The 20,867-nt window shown below is 39.1% G+C and overlaps 2 protein-coding genes across 2 annotated transcripts; one reads left to right on the forward strand and one right to left on the reverse strand.

Annotated features, from left to right (window-relative positions):
* Nucleotides 1–1,839: 1,839 nt before the first annotated feature.
* On the reverse strand, nt 1,840–8,750 carry RTCA (RNA 3'-terminal phosphate cyclase). The gene is made up of 11 exons (XM_062497397.1): nt 8,706–8,750; nt 8,507–8,607; nt 7,508–7,651; nt 6,607–6,730; nt 6,069–6,127; nt 5,607–5,748; nt 4,358–4,482; nt 4,164–4,222; nt 3,485–3,579; nt 2,298–2,402; nt 1,840–1,938 (listed from the first exon to the last, which is right to left on the reverse strand). Exons 1-11 carry the CDS (start codon nt 8,748–8,750, stop codon nt 1,840–1,842), a joined length of 1,098 nt encoding a protein of 365 aa, XP_062353381.1.
* Nucleotides 8,751–9,777: 1,027 nt separating this feature from the next.
* DBT (dihydrolipoamide branched chain transacylase E2) lies at nt 9,778–20,806 on the forward strand. Its single transcript, XM_062497672.1, has 11 exons — nt 9,778–9,828; nt 13,810–13,933; nt 14,102–14,177; nt 15,086–15,267; nt 15,615–15,742; nt 16,490–16,733; nt 17,471–17,637; nt 18,278–18,355; nt 19,375–19,566; nt 19,728–19,799; nt 20,639–20,806. The coding sequence occupies exons 1-11, from the start codon at nt 9,778–9,780 to the stop codon at nt 20,804–20,806; spliced, it is 1,482 nt and encodes a 493-aa protein (XP_062353656.1).
* Nucleotides 20,807–20,867: the final 61 nt, after the last annotated feature.

Below are 20,867 nucleotides of genomic sequence, written 5' to 3' on the forward strand. Positions count from 1 at the left end.
TTAAATGTGTTGGCTGAGCATTTACATGCTTTTCTATGTCTGGAAGACAAAAATTATACTTCAGATTTTCAATGGGATTTATTTTTTGTTCAACTGAATTTTGTTTTAGCTAATGATTTTTTTTTAATTTTTTTTTTAAACTTTCAGTGGTAACAAAGTCTGCACACTTAAAAACCAAGTCAAGTATATTAATTTTTTGAATACTGAAAATGGGCAAAGATCCATTAAAATTTGGTTTATAAGAACTTGTTTTCTTAAGCACAGACAGCAAATTCTTTGGGATTTTCTTTCAAGTTGTTTTGTTTTTTTTTTTTAATATATTCAGTATTCTTCAAAAAGGAAACACTGAAAATCATTAACAGCACAGCTGAGTAACTCAGAGAGGTGCTCTTCAAAGGGTGCCAAGTCTGTGTCCCAAAAATACTTCAGCGGGTCTCTATTGCCCCCTTCAGACTATTCCCAGTACTAGAGAAAAATAATTAGTCAGAAATTAATAGCATTCTTTTGTACTACTGAAAAACACTAAGAAGAAAGATATTGTTAAGTAGATAGTCGGTGAATTTTTTTGGCTGTTAGCAAAGGTTTTTCTTGGTATTAGAAATACACAGTAATGCATGAAGTAATTATCTTAATTAGTACCTCAAGTTACATCTTTAGCAGTTAGGTTCAATAGTCACAACTGAGGATAAAGGATCTTAGAGCAATGGCTGCAGGACAGGCTGGGAAACTTGGAAATCAATTCAAACTTCCAGAGTGCATCTATACAGTTTGTGGTTAAGTGAGATTGGGGCTTTCATATGCAAAACACATTGTGCCCTATTTCTCTTTTCACCTTCCTTCTACTTCAGAAGAAGTTTTTGTAGCATGATCAACACCAGCCTGGCAGAAGCTCTTTACTTAATCCCCAGATGGGGGATAACACACTTGGATTTTATATGCCTACACAAACTGTGTGTATCTACAGTGCTCCATGTCCATACACACAGATACTGTGTCTGTATGTGTGTTCAACAGCACCCAAATCTCAGCTGCAATTAAGTACTCCCTTCAGAAAGAACACCACCTCAGTGAAAATGTAGCCTCAGTTAGTATGCTAAGTGACAAGACAACTGTAGCTAGAAAATAGAATTGTATCATGGAGTTTTAATACTTGGTGTCTGGGCTGTAAAGTGGTACATTGATTTAGCTTGCCTGAGAAGCTTCATAAAATAGATTATAAAAGAAGATTTAAAATATATCTTATGCATTGAGTCTTCTTTCTGTAGGGAAAAAAAGAAACTATGCTGCTGAAAAGTTTTGTATCCACCCTTCCCAAGGACAACCTGCTGAAATAACAGCACATATAAATACCAGTTTTTTTATAGGGTGAAACTGCTTTATTATTTAGCAAATGGCCAAGGAAGAACAGCAATACAGATTTGATGATGCATTTAATTTCTTTATAACATAACGGCTTCCAGAAAACCAAACTAATATTTTTTAAAAGGGAAAACAAATACTGAACTAAAGTAGTTATTTTCTACTTAGATAAAGTTCAAAGCTTCTAACTGAAGCTCTTGCATACATACAGTATATTCTATTTGCTCTCCTGTTGCTACTCATTTTGCTGCTAGTAGTAAAAAAAAAAAAAAGTCGTTTTCATTTTTCACACGACAGATTCTCACCATAGCAAGGAAAAGCTTGACATCAACCTTCAAGCTAAATCACTCTGATGTGACAGAAGGCTCCTCCTCTTCAGGCAGATTCTACATCCAATGAAATGTAGTGCAATACATCACTGAGGTATGTTGAGTGCTGCTGTTGGCAGCTTGCTGCCTTTTTTTTTTTATTTTTTTAACCCTATAAATTTGGGTTAGTCATCCCCATTCCTTGGCACTCAATGATGTAGGTATCATTACTAGGGTTTTCTTCTTCTGATTTTGTCACAGTAAATTTAGCCTAAAAGAGGATTAGAAATACATCACTAATTAAACTATCGCATACGCAAGTTTAAATATTCGATATTTGATGTCAAATAATTGTACTGCCAAGTGTTTATGTATATTACAGCTTTGACAAATTTAATTCAAAAAAACATTTAACTAAAGGTAGTAAAAGTATCTAACCATTCTAAAAGCTTTTAACTCTAGAGTATGCTCACTTTCTACAGGAAAACTTCCAGGTAAATATTATAGCAATTGTTTTATCAATGCTTGTCTTCCATGATCAAGTTCAGCTCACACTGCCTAATGAACTGTACATTGCCAAGTTACTGGAAGAAAACTGACAGGTAAAACTTCCTGAATGTTTGGACTCACCTTTGTTAGCTGCTCTGCAAAGTGTATAGCTGTTTGAGTATGAAGTGTAATTGGTCCACTTTTCACTCTAGATACTCCCTTTGCTAGTGCCATAAAAATGATCAGCTGAAAGGGAGGGAAAGATAAATACTGAGTCATTCTTCAGATTCTAGGAATTTCTTGATTAAAAAAAAAAAACCAACCAAAACATGTAAAATGTCTGTAGATATAAAAATTATTTTGTCTTTCAACTTTCGTAAGAGTTCATGAAGCTGAGTTTGAAGAGTGATCCAGGCTCCAGAAGTTTGGAAATTGCAACTGTAATGCCTATTACAGAAACGCTACTTTTCCACAATGGAGTTTGCCCCTGAATTCCAATTACTGAATTCCTGTTACTACATTTAACTTTGCTCTCCCTCAGCATATTGCCCCAAAATTCCCCAAAGTCATGTCAGACTTCAGATTAGTAGATTACCTACATGGAGAGAAACTCCAGGAGAGGTACTTTAATTCTAACACTTCCTGATCATATATTCACCAGAGAGACACCTAAAAACCTTTGATTTTACTTTAAAACATCACCATGACAAGCATACTGCAAGGTGTGATTAACTCTCTGGATGTGGCTTGTTCCCATCAATTTTACTTGCATGCTTTGAAGAAAGTAGGCTGAGTCCAAGAACAAAATACTTATTATACTACATATTATTAATGTGTGCCCAGGGGTTTATAGCTAAGAGGTAACATCATCCTAGCTAAACCAGCCCATGATTTGTATCAGGCTAAGATAAGGCAGTGGAGGACCTTCATTTTCAAATGAAAATAGGGGAGCAAAATAATTGGGAGCATGTCCTAGATACTCTCTAATACCTTCCCTTAGTATCACTCTATATATGTAAGGAGGGAGCTGTTATCACTACACTACATGGAGGGCCTAAGAGAAGCAAATTCCTCCCTCTTTCTTCCATACTTAGTGAGGGTTGGAGAAATGGAAAATCTGAGGGTGTTGGTGCAAAGCTAAAAGCATTTGTGGTTCCTAAAAACTGTATGTAATTTGCTAATTCTAGTGATGTTGTGACTACACACCTCTGAGACTACTAACAAACACCTTGTTCCTTCCTTGTTCAGACCTATATTGTTTACAAGTACTGCATGCATTAGTAGTTCTTGCTACTTCAACTTCATGTAAATACATATAGGAACCTTACTTGGTCTTGCAGAGAATCATCCACAGTTCCACCATGTTTAAGATTCTGAAGCAGCATTTCAGCTGCTTCAATGCCAACCTTGTCAGCATTCTTTCCTAAGAGAGAAAGCAGAAAGCTGAAGATTACTATTTAAAGTTTTAAAAATACAAAAGAAAAACAATCCAAAAAACAACCCAAGAAATTACCAACTTGTTAAACCTTATTTTCTTTAAACCTTATGCTCTTGCCTCAAATGTCTGCTCAAAAAAAAAATCCTCCCATCTTACGCTTATATATAGTTTATACTTCCTAAGCAGTGGAAAGAAAGTACCCTCATTTAGTCAGAAAAACATTTGATTCAAACCATTTAAAACCAATATCAGTTCCATTCATTTTAAACCAGATTCACTCTTGAGCAAAAACTTCACACATAAAACACAAAGTCTATGTTCCTAAAGTTCAAAAATATTCACAGTGATTACCTATTCTGATACAAGGTATAGTAAACAGTTCTGTCATTTTTGTAAATTTCCATTTACCGTGTCTTAAATCTGCTAATTTCTGCTGTCTTTTATTTCTAAAAACATACATTTAAAAATGAAACATTCATGGCATCAGGTCTTTAAACAGATGATACTTCAGATGCCCATTTGTTATTGGTATATTCAATTAAGTCCCAAAGAATTCATGGAATTCTTACCTCTCTTGCCAAGTGATGATCCAGCTAACAAACAACCTGTTGAGGTCTCTGCAACAATACTGAGCAGAAAAACAAAAAATAATTAAAATTAAGAACAAAATCACTCATAGTTTTTTTATTAGATATGTAACCAAGATTTAGCTAATTAACCAACAAGAATAGAGGTAAAAATAGAAAGCTTGGACTCATCTTACATTATTCCACTTCCAGTCCCAACAGCTTGATCATCAGGTTCTCTGACAGGCTGAATGTTAATATAAAGGTCTCTGATTTCTCTTCTGATGCATCTCACTGCTGCTGCTGACATGTCCTTTGCCAGCTATCAAGACAAGACATAAATGCAGTAATTCAATTATGTAATAAAGCAATACTTTTTCCTCATAAACTCAAGTTATTATAGTTAATCCCTGAATAAAGGGGCTACTTTATTAACTAGAAAAACAGAGGATTGTTATGAACCCCTACAAGCAAGAACTGAATGCGATTTATTTCTGAAAGTTCTTCTACAAAATTAAGGTAACATTAAATGCTGCACAAATGACAGTTACGGAAATGTATGTAGAAACTACAATATCAATAGAAATTCAAGAACTTTTCTTCAGTCATAGAGAAAAAGATTTGATTTTAGGTTTCTCACAAAACATTAGATTCTCAAAATAACCCACCCCAAAAGCAAGTGCAAAAACCCAAACCCACAACTGTACTCTGTAAGAGAGAACACACAAAATAACAATTTTATATCACAAGGAAATTGGGACCTATGAAGCTTATACCATACCTGTGATCAAATCATAGCTATATTCATAGGTTTGGAGAAATTAAGACAAAAAACAGCAATCCACTGCTTTTCGAAAAGTAACTCAGTTTCTTCTCTTCCTTCCTCTACTAATTCCTAGACTGCATGTGAGAAGGAACCTTAAGGAGATCCCAGCAGCCAGGACAGGAAGAATGTAAAGAAGGAGATATAAAGGAGCAAATTTCTCTCCTTTTTATTTTTGGCTAAACCTACCCTTAACTTGTTCTAATACCCTCTGCAATGGTTGAAAAACTTGTAGTCTGGCCTCCACCTATTACAATGCTCATAAATTTATGAACAAGTGCCCTAATTACAGACTTAAAATAATCGACATGAATATGAAGAATACATAAATCATATAAGATATCCCTCAGTATATGCTAAAGACTTTTGAATAGTCCTATTCAAAAGCATGAGGATACTGTTCTCATTTTTTGTTTTAGCTTTATACTACTGTGCAATGAATGAATTTTAGGTATGTCCAATACAATATTCTACAGCCTGAATAATTGAAACCATTTAATAAGATTGCTTAGCTTTTGCAAGACTGCAAAAGACAAGAAAGCAGAGGAATGTTAAGCAGATTGCATGCAATTTTACATACTTTTATAAAGCTGGATACTACCAGAGCCATGACAAGCACTTACTTTGATAGGCAGTGCTCCAGCAACAAATGCCCTTCCATAAATCTTTGTCACTGTGCCACGTTCTGTTAAGTTTATTGGGCTCAGCTCTTTGACTGGAGACATCTGGAGTACAACTTCACCACCTCCTTGAGGATAGTAGCCCCTGTTTAGAAACAGTAATTGGACATAATTAAATACAGTGATCACAAGGGAACCAAGATAAGGGCCAGGAGGCTCTTAATAAATTTCACTATACATTGTTATGTATGCTACTACAGCATTGTTATGCTGTAGACTCAGCAAAGAAAAAAAAAGCACAGAATCATTCATCATATGGTGACAGTACACACAGGGGCAGCTACTGCAGATTAGTTCATGTATTATAAATTCACCCCTCAGTTTGATTGAGAGCCCCTTGTGTGTGCCTCTGCTCAAACACGGGTTCAGTAAGGCCCAGCTCTGCTGCACAGCTCCATGACTCACCTCCTTTTTATGTCACAATTAAATGTGAAATTGAACTTTTCTACTATTGGCTTGAAAACCTGAAAAATAAACATATAAAAGTACAGAGTGAATTTATTTTGCATTGATAATTTCCCACTATTTTATGCAATCTTGAAAAAAAGTTCAACACAAAAATTTCAGTTGCATTATTTTAAAAAGAGATAGTCAGTCTCATCTATATATCTTATTTGACATTCCTCATACTTCATTCTCAACGTCACTTTGTGTAAAAGGATTTTCTTATGGAAAAAATTTGAGTAATTCTCAGCACTTCTAGAATAAAGAATACATTCTAAGTGAAATTTTCTGTAGTAATTAAAACCAAAGAGACTATTTGCCATTTCAGGAAATTCTATGAAACTGGATGCTCTCCACATTGAGTACACTAATAGTGTCACATTCCCACACCTAATTCCATAATCACAGAGAGACTTGCAGTAAGAGCAACAGAGGAACAGCAGTTACATTGCACATATATTCATGGAAGATGCACCAAGGCAAAGGAATTTCTCCCTACCATGACTGTGTAGTCTATCTGAGGAGCCATCTCCGCATTAGTCCCACCTTTTAAATGAAGCTCTGATGGGGAAGCAGCAAACAGCACACAGGGCATTGCTACCTGCATCAGTAGACACACACTCCTAAAAGCAATTACAAGATACTCAAACTCATACACTTATAATCCAGAGAATTCCAGAGAATCATTATATATATCAAGAGTAAGTTACTTTCCAGAGCATTTACTTTTGTATTTTATTTTTCAAATTATCTGTAAACTTATTAGTCTTAAAATATACTAATTTAAAACTTCATGTCTTTAGCAAGCTAAATATGAAAGTTTTCATTTCACAATAATTGCATCTTTAATAGTTCTGTTTGAAATAAAAGTTACATATCTTCCTTAGTATAGTGATGGGACCATGACAACTGTGGGTTTAGGTAGCAGAAAAGGCTTAGGCAGCAGAAACATTTTAATATGTGGATGGAATATGCTCCCAGTTCCAAAAGACTAATATGACATATTGTGCTGGTGTAAGTAGAATGTCCACATTTACCTTATTGCATGGTGATTTCAGACCTCATGGATGTGAGATACTTATCTAGTTTAGTGTATTTGGTCTGGTATGTAACACATTAATGTGAAGAAATTACACCTAAAGTTTTAAAGACATGGGCAGTTGCTTTTTGCATTACATGAAACAAGCATTCAGCCTTTAAATCAATCATACTTTTAAACTTTGCATGTACTTTACATGTACTTCATGCATATCCTGCCTATTCTACAGGTTCTTTGGTCACATAAATCTGGCTCAGGCAGCACATATCCTTGGTCATTACCAAACCATAAATGTTCTTCTTCTCCCCCAGTCTATTGTGATAATTTTAAAGTTATCAGAAGTTGGTGTACAAAGACATACCCTGCTGTTTTTGTATCAGCTATGTGGGTTCCACCTTTGATCTTCCCAGGAGTGAAAGTTATTTCTGTTGAGCCAATTTCTCCACCATTCAGCTTCCCATCACACAGATCTCGAACCATCTCCAATCCAGACAGATGCTGAGGTCTTAGAGTGACAATAGACAGTTAAAGACACATACAAGTAGACTACATGCTCGTGTTACACTAAAACAACCACTTAACACCAACTAAAGAACTACAATTGCAAATTTCGGATCAGACAAGGATCAGAAATTTACTCTGGTTTGCTACAGTGCTTCTGAGTTCACAGGAGCCAAAGGAGCAGCATTCAGCCCATACTGGGATATGCAGGATTCAGGTATTTTTTCCACAGGAATGGGTCCAGACAGATAGACAAGATGCAAGAGCAGCCACTTGTCCTAATGTAATAAACACTTGGACAGAAATGCAGTGGGATGATGACAGCAATACTGGCTGAGCCAGAAGCAGTTGCAGAGAGTTAACAGGTTTGCTATGTACTTGCTTTGTGCTTGTTTCCATTTGTTAGGGTAATTTAAGTAGGAAATAACACCAACTGTTCTTAACGCTGGAAATTGCTACACTAACTGTAGCAACACTAACTGTTCTTAACACCGTACGCTAGGTGAGCTATGTTTCGCTCAGGCATTACATGGGCGCGTTCCCTGTTTCAAACCGCGTGTTCCGCTTAGCGCCTGTGGAACCATTCCCCAGGCAGCGCCCGGGCCGCGCCCTCACCTGCCACGCGCTGAGGGCACCGCCGGGGGAGCCGAGCCCGGTTCATGCCCCAGCGTTTTCCCTAACTCTCTTTGTGAGCCACCGACGGGATTTTCTGGTAAAAAGGCTCTTTCAAAGTAATGGAAACCATAAATGTTTCAGACATTTCAGAGAGCGGCCGAGGCCTTGCGCGGCCGTACCCCGGCCCGGGAGGGCCCCACACGCCGTTTAGTGACCGGCTGAGCGCCCCGGGAGGGTCTCTCACCTGAGGCCGGGCTGGCTCCGCCCGGCGCGGATCCGGCGCACCCGCAGCGGCAGCCCCAGCAGGCAGCTCAGCGCCGTGGACACCCGCAGGATCTGCCCGCCCTGCACGGAGAAACGGCGCTCGTCAGGCGCTACGGCACTTCCCGGCCAGCCCGTACCGCTGCCCGGGGCCAGGTAAGGCGCGGCCCGCTGGCGCTCACCCCCTCCATGATCCCGCCGTCTATCTCCACCCTGTCCCCGTCCATGGCTGATGATGAGCGGCGCCTCTCGCAGAGGCCGCGCCGATGGGTTCCCGGCGGGGCCCTAAACACGGCGAGGCCTCGGCGAAGCTGCCCCGGGGCCAGGAGTGCTTGACGGCGGAGGCGAGCCCGGGATGCTGCGGTGCTGGGGGCGGGCGGCGGTGCCGGGCAGGCTCAGAGCGCAGGCGCGTCCGTGCCCGCCCGCCGGGGCTCGGCCGGGGCGGCTCCGCCGCGGGGAGGAGCAGCGGGAGGGCCCGGCGCTCAGGCAGGGGGCTGGGGCGGCTCCATTGGGCTCGCGGCCTTTCCCCTGTCCCGAGGGCCGGAGCGGTAACAACCGCGGCACCTGGGAGGTCAGAGCCTTGGGCGCATGGTCGGCGGCTCTCCTCGTTACAGGTTAGTTTTCCTCAGAATCACGGAAAGAATGAGGTTTAAAGGACCTCAGAGATTATCAGGTCCAGTTTATAAGCGAATACCATCATGTGCCTCTAAGTACCGTGTCCAGTCTTTTCCTTAAACACCTCTAGAGTTGGTATCTCCACCACCTCCTTGATGAGCCCTTTCCAATGTCTAATCACCCTTTCTGTGAAGGGATTCTTCCTGATGTTTAACGTAGATTCCCCCTGCCGCATCTTACGACGATGGCCTGTCGCTCGTCACCTGGGAGGAGAGGTCGATCCCCACCTGGCCAAGATCACCTTTCACACAGAACTACAGACACGGGCGTGTTGGTCTGGCAGGCGCGCTCGGGGCTTTATTACACGTGTACGGGGAGCGGCCGGGCTCTCGGCGCTGCCCTTCCCGTTACCGCGGCCCGGGCAGCCGCACGCCCTGCACCGCCGCCCGCGGCCCCGGTCCGGGAGCCCCCGCGCAGGGGAGGCTCTCCCGGTCCCTCCCGCGGGCGCGGGCGGACCCCGAGCACCGCTCGCCCCGCCCGGGCCGCGGCCCCCACCCGCTCCTGGTTGGCTGTGGCGGCGCGGCCGCCGCCGGTTGGCTGTGCCGGGGGTGTGTGCGGGGCCGCCCTGCCCGCGGTAAGATGGCGGCCGTGACCGCGCTGAGGAGCAGCTGCCGAGCCGCGGGGCGCCTGGTAAGGGGAGCGGGGACCCGGCGGGCGAGGCGCTCCCGGCCAGCCGGGGAGGAAGGGATAACGCGCGGCATCCCCGAGCCCTGCTCCTGCCGTCCGGCGGGCACGCAGCCGGCAAGCCCCGCGCCTCTGCGAACACCGCCGGGGGCGGGCGGCGCCTCAGCTCCCTCCCGCCGTGCGTTCCCCGTGCCCCGCGCAGGTGATCGAGTCCCGGGCACCGCCCGCCCCGCGCTGCTCGGGGACCCCGGAGCTGGCGCCCTCCGCCCCGCGCAGCCCCCGAGTGCCCTGCCCATGCTCCCTGTGAAAGCAATGAGTGCCTTTCTGCAATAAGCCGGTGGCACCCTCCTCTTCTGTTATTTCTAAGTCATCCCGTTATTGCTTTGCCTATGCGTTGCTCTGCCATCACCGCTTCTCCGCCCGCGCATCAGCTCCCTTTGCATACCGCATCTGCACGGAGACGGCGCGGCTACGCGTGCCCAAAAGAGAAACGGATTTCTTTGAATCCCATGAGCTTTGATACTTGAAAAGTAGTTGAGATACCCTACCATAAGAAGTGAATCTACTTGGTTGCCTTTTTGGGTTACTTACGATTTCGTGAACGCAGACTTAGTTCATGCTTTCTTCTGTCTTCTTGCTATTGTTTCCTATTATGTCACTCCTGTTTTATGGGATGTCAGAGAAGAAATAACTTTTGAAATTTAGAAATCAAAATTAAGATCAGTTCCAGTTTCTAGTATGTTTTTTCTCTTAATAACTCATATTGTGATTTTAAAGCATAATAATGAGGACTTTTTAAATGATACTTTTGTAATCCAGTTTTCAGCTAGTAACTTATAAGTATTTATTTATAATTTTACTAATTAAGAGCATTGAAAGTAACACTTTAAGTTGTATTTCTAACCATCTACTCTTAAATCCAGAAGGGGAGATTCTGATAAGATAAAAATGCTCATCTTATCTATGTGCATGCTGAACTATAGAATTGGCTGGTTTACAGTGTGTGCTTCCTACAAGCACATTTTGAATCTGAGCCAGGGAGCCTTTGTGTTAAGTGGTAGGGAAAGGGCAGTTACCTGGACGCTGGGACATGTGCCAGGTATTTAGATGAGGCATGACATCTGATTAAAACATGTTACCAGGGATGTTGCTTTAGTACACAGGTAACTATATACTTGGAAATATGGAATATGTATGCAAAACACATCCAGTGTGAGGGAATGTTCATTGAAATGACTCGATGGGACAGAAGGCAGGAGAGTTCACCACGGCAATATCCTTTGATGCAAAGTCATTGCCTGTGAGCATGAACTGTTCAATTTGACTTGGAAATTTAGTGTTACTCTGTCAGGTAATCACTTCTCTGGAGGCTGCTTGAAAATATTTTGATCTCAGGCCAGCATACATTTTCGGGATCAGTGATAATTTAGAAAACCAGAGCTGGCTTGTTTTTAAGGAAACAGCCAAGGCTGAACCTGAGGGGCAGGGCAGTTCTCCCCCTGAGTGCACTCAGCTCCCTCTTGGCTCAGTCAAACCCCAGCTCTGGCAGCAAGGCTGGTGCGGCTCAGTCCCAGCAAGGGACTCGAGTGGGCCCTCAGTTCCTTTTTGAGAGTCACTCCTCACATCAGAGACTTGCACAGGAGAGGTGTTACCTTGCTGGCATTATTGCCTTGCTGTTAACTGTAATAGTAGCCACATTAACAAACTCAATACTAGCAGTTGTTTGTGCTTTACTGATAGATTTTTCCAGACATCAGAATATGTAGATGTGTCTTGGGGTGACCAGGACAAGACGGGTATGCTATTTTGTCTTTTATGTGCCATTTTTATTTCCTTGTTTGGCATTACACCAGTGTTACAGTGATTAAATGCTGAAATTGTAAGCACAGTCTCTTTGTTTAATGGATTTTAATTTTTTCCTTGTTAGTAAGGAACACTGCTCTGTGAAGAGATTGTGGCCTGTATTTTACTTTAACATACTAGCACACCAACTTTTTGATAGAAAATGTGCAAAGCTGAAAACCAGAAAGATTTAATTTTGAAGAATGTAGTAGGTTTGAATTATTCCTACCAATATAATATGAAACAGCATGGTAACTCTTCAATAACAACACCAGTCTCTTTTTTTGGCAGTGACATTACTAATTCACTACCTGCATTGGTAACCAAAGGTTAAAAACACATGGAAATCATTGTGAAACTTCACATTTAGAAATAGTTCAGAGAATTGATGTGCTCCTTGTGATCATCTTCACAGGTAAATACTGAATGCTTTTCATTTAGGGTCATATAAAGAAAAAAGAGGGTTTTTGCGAGTTTGTGACAGAAAGTTCTAGTTGAACAATTTTTTCAGTAACATTTTTATGTAAACATGTAACCTTCAACTGGAAAGAAACCCAGAATTAAAAATAGGAGTAAATAGGATTGTGAAGATGTACATTATATACCAGTTTTGTAATTTACTGAGAACATTAAATGTATTCCCAAAATACGGTTTTTCATAGCTTGAAATTGCCATGTTACCTGATTGTTAAATATGGAAAGTTGTTTGGAGGACTAATGAGAATATTTTCTATTTGCTTGTTATAGGAATTAGAAAAATACTCATTCTAGATCAGTAGGTACTATCTTAGTGGCAGGAAACTGAAAGGTAACTCAAATGATATAGCTTTCTTGTGTCCATTTTGATAGATTGTATTGTATAAATGTTTGTTCCTTGAAGAAAGGGGGTATTAAATATAACTTGCAGTGCTAGGTTAAATAATACAGAAAATGAGTGCATTATCAGTTTAGAATTGTATGGCCTGCTGAATAATGTACTTTTTAAAAAGTGAAATGTGATAGCAAATAGTTGAACAGTTTGGGGTGTGGGGAGGGAAACAAGAAGTTTCATATGCTCTGTAATTACTGAAAGAAGTTAAAATGAACTTTCCCACGCAGGTGTGCTGTTTTCTGGCTCCTCTAAGAAGATAATTTCTAAATTTTACAGTTTTGAGCTACTTGAGGTACATTGTAGCACCTGAATTTTTTCATATCTCTAAATTAGTTAGAGATAGATAGTATCTACAGAGAAATTATTTTGATAAATTTTACAGCACTCTTAAGACAACATAACACCAGAATTACATTAAATTTAATAAATTTTACTGGATAAGAATGTGTCTGAACTAACTTGTGTTGAGATTAATAAAATACCTGTTTATGTCAATGCAAGCATTACCAGCATTGCTTTTGATCACAATCATGACTGATTACCAGAGGCTTTAAAGCATAAACTTTTGTCTGAAGAATCTTTCAGAAAATTCTGTAGACTCTTTTAAGCTAATTTCTGGATAAATATAATTGTAACCATAAAAGAAAACCATCTCATGGTCAGTTCTTACAAAATATCATTGAAGCTGATATGATGTTTACTTGAAGATGATTGCCTCTTATATATAGGAATAAAAATGCAAGGGCAATTCTGTGGGCCCTCTGGTATGAATTTCCTTTCTGATTAGTACTTCTGATCAACTTCTGATGGGAATAAGAATTGATGAAGACAAATATGCTAGTGTTTCCTGCAGTCTAGGGAAACCTTCCAGCATTCATCCTGCATAGGAATATTTCAGATGTCTGATGTAGTTGATGTTGGTAGTATATGCGCTTTTTGTGTGCCTGTCCTGATTAAGCTAATTCCTGAAAGAAACAATAGCAATGAATCACTCACCAAATCCTGTCATGATTTTTGTTAATTGGTTATGTCACTGTGGCTTTGATCTCCCCATGTGTTGTGTTAGTGAAAGAAGTTAAAGAACTGGCAAAGCTTTTGCTAATGTAAAGGTTATTGTATGTTCAAGAATGTATTTGGTGTAATTCTGTTTCCGTAAGAACTTCTCTTATATAGACTAGAATGAAGCTATTTTAGTATGACTGTTACATCAAGAATATAAAATGAGCTCTACATCCTCAGTCCATTGTATTAACCCTTGAGACTTTTCTCCCCAGGTTTGCATTCATCGCGTTAGATCGTGCAGCAGCATTCGCTTTATAAAATCAAAATATGTGTGCGTGTTTGACAAATCTGCCCTCAAGTTTAGTCATCAACAGCGATTATTCAGAACATCTGCTGGTAATCTTTTTCATAATAAAATAATTTCCTTTATTTTGCTGTTTTATGAGTGTTATGTTAGAGGTTTGCATATGGCTGGTGTGTAGACTATTTCTGATGCATTCAAATTTTTCTGTCTGGTAGCTTGATTTAATACTAAACATGCTGTACTTTCTTCTGTGTTTCAAGTTTCATGTGGCCAAATTGTCCAGTTTAAGCTTTCTGACATTGGAGAAGGAATTACAGAGGTGACAGTAAAAGAATGGTAAGCTCTTCTTTCCTGGAAATACATTAAGAAATCAGCTGGTAGTTTAGCAGTTTTAGCTGTATGATCAGTGACTTATCTGAGAATATTTTCTGGGTTACTAGTGAAGTTTTTTAGATTTCATTCTGCACATTTTAAAACCTTGTACATACTGAGCTTTACGTTTTGTTTGTTTGCAATCTGATACATTTGTGAATGGAAAAAGTGAAAGGAATGGGACACACCTGTGTGTAGGCTTTTCCTTCAGTGATTTATGTTTTTTGAGTTCAGGAGACCTGTCTTTTGTTATGTTTACTTAGACTGAACTTTAGAACCAAATGACTAGTCTAGAGAGTCCACATAATTTTATCCTATACCCGATCTCCATTGCTTTTAAATATTTAAATAGTATAAAATATTTGAATTTCTGAATTGTTTGTAAAGAGCCAGTGATGAATGGATTACGCAAAATCAACGTGTACAGTGAAGGAAGGCAGTGTTGGAAGGCCTTGTTCTTTGTACAAATACCTGTCTTTGCATGGATGACAGTGTTCCCTACTATCAATTTCCTTTCTGAAACTCATCGTATATTGACGTTGAAACTAAGAACTTCCTTGCATTCAGATTAAGCTGGGCTCATTCTTATTTTTAGATGCTTTATAATCTGACAGGAGATCTCTGCCTTAGTAAAGTAAATGTATTATATGTGTAATGATATTCATAATAATTTTGTCATTTCACCCAACAAAGTGTTCTGTGGCAGTCAGGCAAAACACATGTAGCAAACATATCCAGTATGTAGAATTTGTCTTCTTATCTGGACTGCACTTCCATGTTGTGGGATGCATATTACTGAACTTACCAAAGGAATACACAGAACAGGTTTTTACACTGACTGTGTTCCCAGTAGCCTGTGTCTTTCCTCCCAGGTACGTAAAGGAAGGTGACAGCGTGTCGCAGTTTGACAGCATCTGTGAGGTACAGAGTGATAAAGCCTCTGTTACTATCACCAGTCGTTACGATGGCATCATCAGAAAACTCCATTACAGCATAGATGATATTGCTTTTGTTGGAAAACCACTAGTGGACATTGAAATTGATGCTTCTAAAGGTATTGTAAGCCATTTTGTCCTCATGTATAGTTTATGTTTGTTTTCATAAAGCAGTGAGTGACAGAGAAGTTTACTTTTTCCTCTTGAAAATCTTCAAAGATTTTTTTTTCCCTTTATAGTCAAGAAATTTGGGTAGAGAAAGTTGTGATATTTATTAGAGTTTAAAATCTCCTCGACCTTTCCTGTTGAATATTCAGCTTAAGCAGTAGCCTTTAGCAAGCTGTGTTCCCATCCACATTAACTCAAAGTAAATTGTTAAAACTTCAGCTGTCACAGGATGGTTGAGGTTGGAATTTAACAAATGCTTATAATGTAGTAAAGTTAATTTTTTTCTTTTTGTTTGCAGGTGTTGCCTCAGAAGAAGATGTCGTTGAAACACCTCCTATGTCTCATGAAGAGCACACTCACCAAGAGATAAAAGGTCACAAAACATTAGCTACCCCTGCAGTTCGTCGCCTGGCCATGGAGAACAATGTAGGTTTTCTGAATAAGGTTCTGCTGCATTTTACCCAGCTTTTATATGGCAGTTTGAGTGAATAAAAGAACACTGATCTAGAGAAAACACTTGTTTTCAAATACATTTTAAATGTGTGAAAAGTGTTGTAAAAATGAAGAGGATTATGATTTCTGATGATTGTGGTGGATGGAAAAGGAATTATTTGGCTTACAACACAGCTAGGTGTCTTTAGGCTGAAGACAGAAAACCTTTCTGGAATAAAAATAAGAAACTGTCGGAGGAGATTCCTGAGAATCCTTATAGAGAAAGTAGGAGAGAAAAATAATAATAAAACCCACTTTGTTTTGCTTTTCAGATTTGTATTAGAGCAGAGAATACACTAGGTGATGTTTTACATGCCTTTCTAATTCCTTTTTCCCCTATGAATATTCCATTGGTTTTGAAAGCTCATGATGCATTTTTAGGAGAGAATTAAGTTACAAATAGCTTTTCTCAAATTAGTATTTCACTATTGAAGCTGTGAGGTAATTAGGAGGTTAATAGTATTCATAGTTCCTCCTTGAAGTATGCAGTCAAACAGGGACTAGTGGGACTTCTGGATGATTTGAACTATGCCGAATACCTAATAAATTATAGAAAGGAAAAGAAAACTGCAAATATGTTGAATCAGAAATGGGAATAATTTTCCACCATAGCTCAGAATATATATATACTTTTATGTTGCTGCAAAACTGAAGTATCACAGCTTGTTATGTACTTTTCAGATTAAATTGAGTGAAGTTGTTGGGACAGGGAAGGATAACAGAATCCTTAAAGAAGATATACTCAACTACTTGGCCAAACAAACAGGAGCTATTTTGCCTCCCTCACCAAAGGCTGAAATTGTCCCACCTGTGAGGAAAACAGAGGCTGTGCCAGCTGCTCCAAAGGACAAAGCACGCAAAATTCCTGTGCCTCTTACCAGACCCATTGCATTTTCAGGAAAAGATAGAACTGAACCTGTAACAGGTAAATCATGAAATATAAATTCTTGAGACCATGGTCACAGTAGACTACCAGTTAACTGTTGCTCTGTGAGTAGCTGATTGCTTTTGATGGGAGTGTGTTTCATGTTACTGTTATGCAAGTGAGCATTTAGGAAAATGTTCTCTGTAAGAAGCATCTCTGCTGAAATTATTTTATGAAATATTTGTTTATGTTTTGGTTGGATGGATTGGGCTGCAAATTGCACTTGCTCATTCTTCAAGTGTATGTTGAAACAGGTAGGAATTCTAAACATGGATTTGTCATGGTAGGAATCATGCAATTAGTGGCAAAGTGCAGTGAATTTAAGGGTTTATCAGTGCTTAATAAGAGCATGCTGCACTATTATGTCACAGTTGTTCTGGAGAACAGTGCCATAAAAGACACTAAGATGAAAAGTCACATTAAAAGGGGAAGATTAAAGTTTTTGGACAGGCTGGAAAGTGTAATGCAGATTATCATATTATGATTTCAAATTCATACATACATAGGAGAGGGATGCAGTAATGTAATCTGAAGTATTACAGTCATCAAAGTTCATTCTATGAATGAAATGAAATAATTCAGTAAGTGCTCTTTACACCGTTCTTTTTTGGTTATGGTTTGACTTTGGTTTGGTTTTTGTAAGTTATGTGATTTGGTTCATGAAAACAGATGAAATCTCACCATTGCTTCACAGAAGCTCATTTTGCTGGTTTAAGAAGACAATGAATATTTTCCAGGTTTTCAGAAGGCCATGGTAAAGACTATGAGTGCAGCCCTGAAGATCCCTCATTTTGGTTATTCTGATGAGGTTGATTTGACTCAACTTGTTCAGCTGCGAGAAGAGCTGAAGCCTCTAGCTGAAATCCGTGGAGTTAAACTTTCCTTTATGCCTTTCTTCATAAAGGTGAGGCATGCAGCAGAGCCCTGTATGGAGTACTCACACAGGTTTTGCCAAAATCTCTTCAATGATTGTAAGTTTGGAGCACCTCTCTATCATCTGAGTTATGGCAGATCACAGGAAAACTTTCAACTGTTTTTTTGTTTATTAGGCCACTTATCAATTTACAGTTGGAATTGCAGCTAGAGTTATGTAATATCATTGAAATTCTTGGAAATATTAATGGGAAAGGATAGAGTGCCTTCAGCATCATTTAATACCGAGTTAAGCATCACCAGGTGTTTGAATCACACAAAACCAGTTTTTGAAATGGTCAGTACATTTAGAGCTCCTTTAAAACAAACCTTATATGAAATGCATCATTGCTGCTGTTATTATTATAATCTTTGTATTGCTAACGAATCCTTTAGGTCACTGACTGTTGTCCCTTCTAGTGTTCAGAAGAGCAGGCAGTTGCATTCACGTGCAGTGAATGTACAGCTTAGTCTGAGACTTCTGGTAATGCTATTGCACTCAGAGTGCTACCTGAGCACTCATTCCATATTGTTTTTAATCTAATTTTCTCTTACCATTACTTCTTTTCCGTGGAGCTCTCAGCTTAGAAAATATAAAAATCTGTTTTGTTTTCTTTTGCTATATTTAACAGGCAGCCTCTCTGGGATTGCTGCAGTATCCCATTCTTAATGCTTCTTTGGATGAGAACTGTCAAAATGTTACATATAAGGTTTGTAAACTATGGATAAATGTTGTGAGCAGAAAGTGTAAAGTCATGTCTAACAGGGGCTTTTACAGAATGCCTGAGCTAATTCTAACAACCAAAATTATTGTGTTGTGCAGGAAAACAATGTGTTCAGATTCTGAGATCTAGATTTGATTTATTGTTGGTCTTATTTCAGTAGTTTGTTAGATGAGACTTTATTATTCAGACTTGCCACAGAAATGCATATTAACATATTCATTTCCTATTTATGACCAGAATATGTACCAAGCTTTTAAAATGAGAACATTTCAAATCTAATAAAAAAAAATTAAGTAATGGGACAGTGATTTGACTGTTCCAACACTCAACCCTTATATAAAAATACAGTCTTGATAAAAGTTATTTAGTTTTTATACAAGCTGCTGGATTGATATTTCTGGCCAGCAAGTATCTGTTTTCTTAAATGACGTGTACTTGCTCCTTGCAGCACAAACTTTATTTTTGTGCTGTTATATAAATATCTCTCAGAGTCCTTTTCCTTCCAAAAAATGAAAAGCAAGTGATATCAGTGATGTGAGTGTTAGCTAAGGTCATCTATAATGGAAATGGAACATGGAGTTGGAGTCTCCCTTTGTTGCAGAGAAACTGCATACCTCATGATTGAAAAGTTTGAATGATGGTTTTAATGACTGTGGGGTTTTTTTTAATTTTAGTGTTCTCTTTAAAATCTGCTATTTTTATTTTATTACACATATGATCATCCTAAAGTGCAATGTTTTCAGTGTGAAGTTGATTCTATGACTTTGTATTCTCTGAAGGTGAAATTGTCAACATCAATTTACAATTTGAATATGTGGGGCTATTTTTTAAAATATTATGTCCTTTTCTCCCCTCAAAGTTGTGTAGAGGAGTTAATTACTAAATACAGCACTCTCCAAGTTAAAAAGATAAATAAGGAAAATGTGATTGAAATGGCTTTTTATGTAAAATACATGTTACTTTGACAGCTTATATTAATGTCTGGTTCATGGCACTTGCTGCAGGCTTCACACAACATTGGAGTTGCAATGGACACTGAGCAAGGTTTAATTGTCCCAAATGTGAAAAATGTTCAAGTCTGCAGTGTGTTTGACATTGCTGTGGAGTTAAATCGCCTCCAGTCCTTGGGCTCTGCAGGCCAGCTGGGAACAAGTGACCTCACTGGGGGAACATTCACCCTTTCAAATATTGGCACAGTAAGTACAAAGAAAATGAGAGTTGCTTCTGAAATCTGCTTCTGAAATGCAAGCTTTACTGAAGTTTAATATGCAAAGAACAAAATCTGTAGCAATTAATTCAAGAGACAATCTGCTTAAGAAAAGTTGTTAAATATTATCCCCACCTTTTTCTTTCCTAGATTGGTGGCACTTATGCCAAACCAGTGATACTACCTCCTGAAGTAGCTATTGGAGCACTTGGAAAGATACAGGTAAATTAACTTTATCTCAGAGATGAGTGTGTTAGCTAAGGTCATCTGTAATGAAAATGGAACATGGAGTCTGCCTTTGTTGCAGAGAATGCATAGCTCATGGCTGAAAAGCTTGTGGTGTTGTTAGATGACTGTGCACACACCAAATGTTTAATTAGAAGTCTCTTACACCAAAGGTTCATATTTATTTTCCGGAATCCTGTTATATTTCACTCACATCTATGTACATACAATGTAAACGTGCAATGAAACAATGTAAATACAGTTTTACAAGTTTTGCAACGTAGCGATTTTGCTATCAGCAGGGGAAAAACTTGAGAAGTGTTCTGAAAATTAAGTTTAATTTAATAAGCCAGGTAGCTGAATCCATATAGAATTTGGAATGTGAAGGCAGTTTTATATTTTCTGAATCTCAGGCTTTAATTCTTTAATTTGAGCTCAGTGCTGGAAATAAAGTTAGTATGAACTGAAATTACTTCTGTGTTCTTCCTCTGAGCATTTTTTTAGAGGTGCTTGAAGGAAACTGCCACTTGGAGAACTAACAGTGCAATAAACTATTCAGGAAAAAACTTTTGAGTCAGGAAAGGCTTTTACTACTTCAGTATTTCCATGATGGTGGAAACAGGCTATGACTGTTTATTATGCAGGCTTGCAGTATATTCTAATCCACAGCACAAAGAGCAGTGGAAAGGTCTTGGGTTTTGGCATGGTGCTACTGCTGTCTGTCTAATTCAGCAAAATGTGTTTATTTAGATCAATAGATTGGCAAGAACAAAAAGTACAGATTTGCTAATGAAAGTATTTAATAATTCTGTTTTTCTCCTTCCTCTGATTTTTAGGTTCTTCCTAGGTTTAATGGCAAAGGTGAAGTATTTAAAGCACAGATAATGAATGTGAGTTGGTCAGCTGATCATCGCATCATTGATGGAGCTACAATGGCCCGGTTTTCCAACTTGTGGAAATCTTACTTGGAGAACCCTGCTTCGATGCTGCTGGACCTTAAATAAAGGAAACCACGGCTAAAATATGCCTTTAAACTCTGTGGATTAGACTGAATAGTTATAAAAG

This window comes from Cinclus cinclus, chromosome 8, assembly GCF_963662255.1.
Source record: "Cinclus cinclus chromosome 8, bCinCin1.1, whole genome shotgun sequence".
Lineage (NCBI taxonomy): Eukaryota > Metazoa > Chordata > Aves > Passeriformes > Cinclidae > Cinclus > Cinclus cinclus.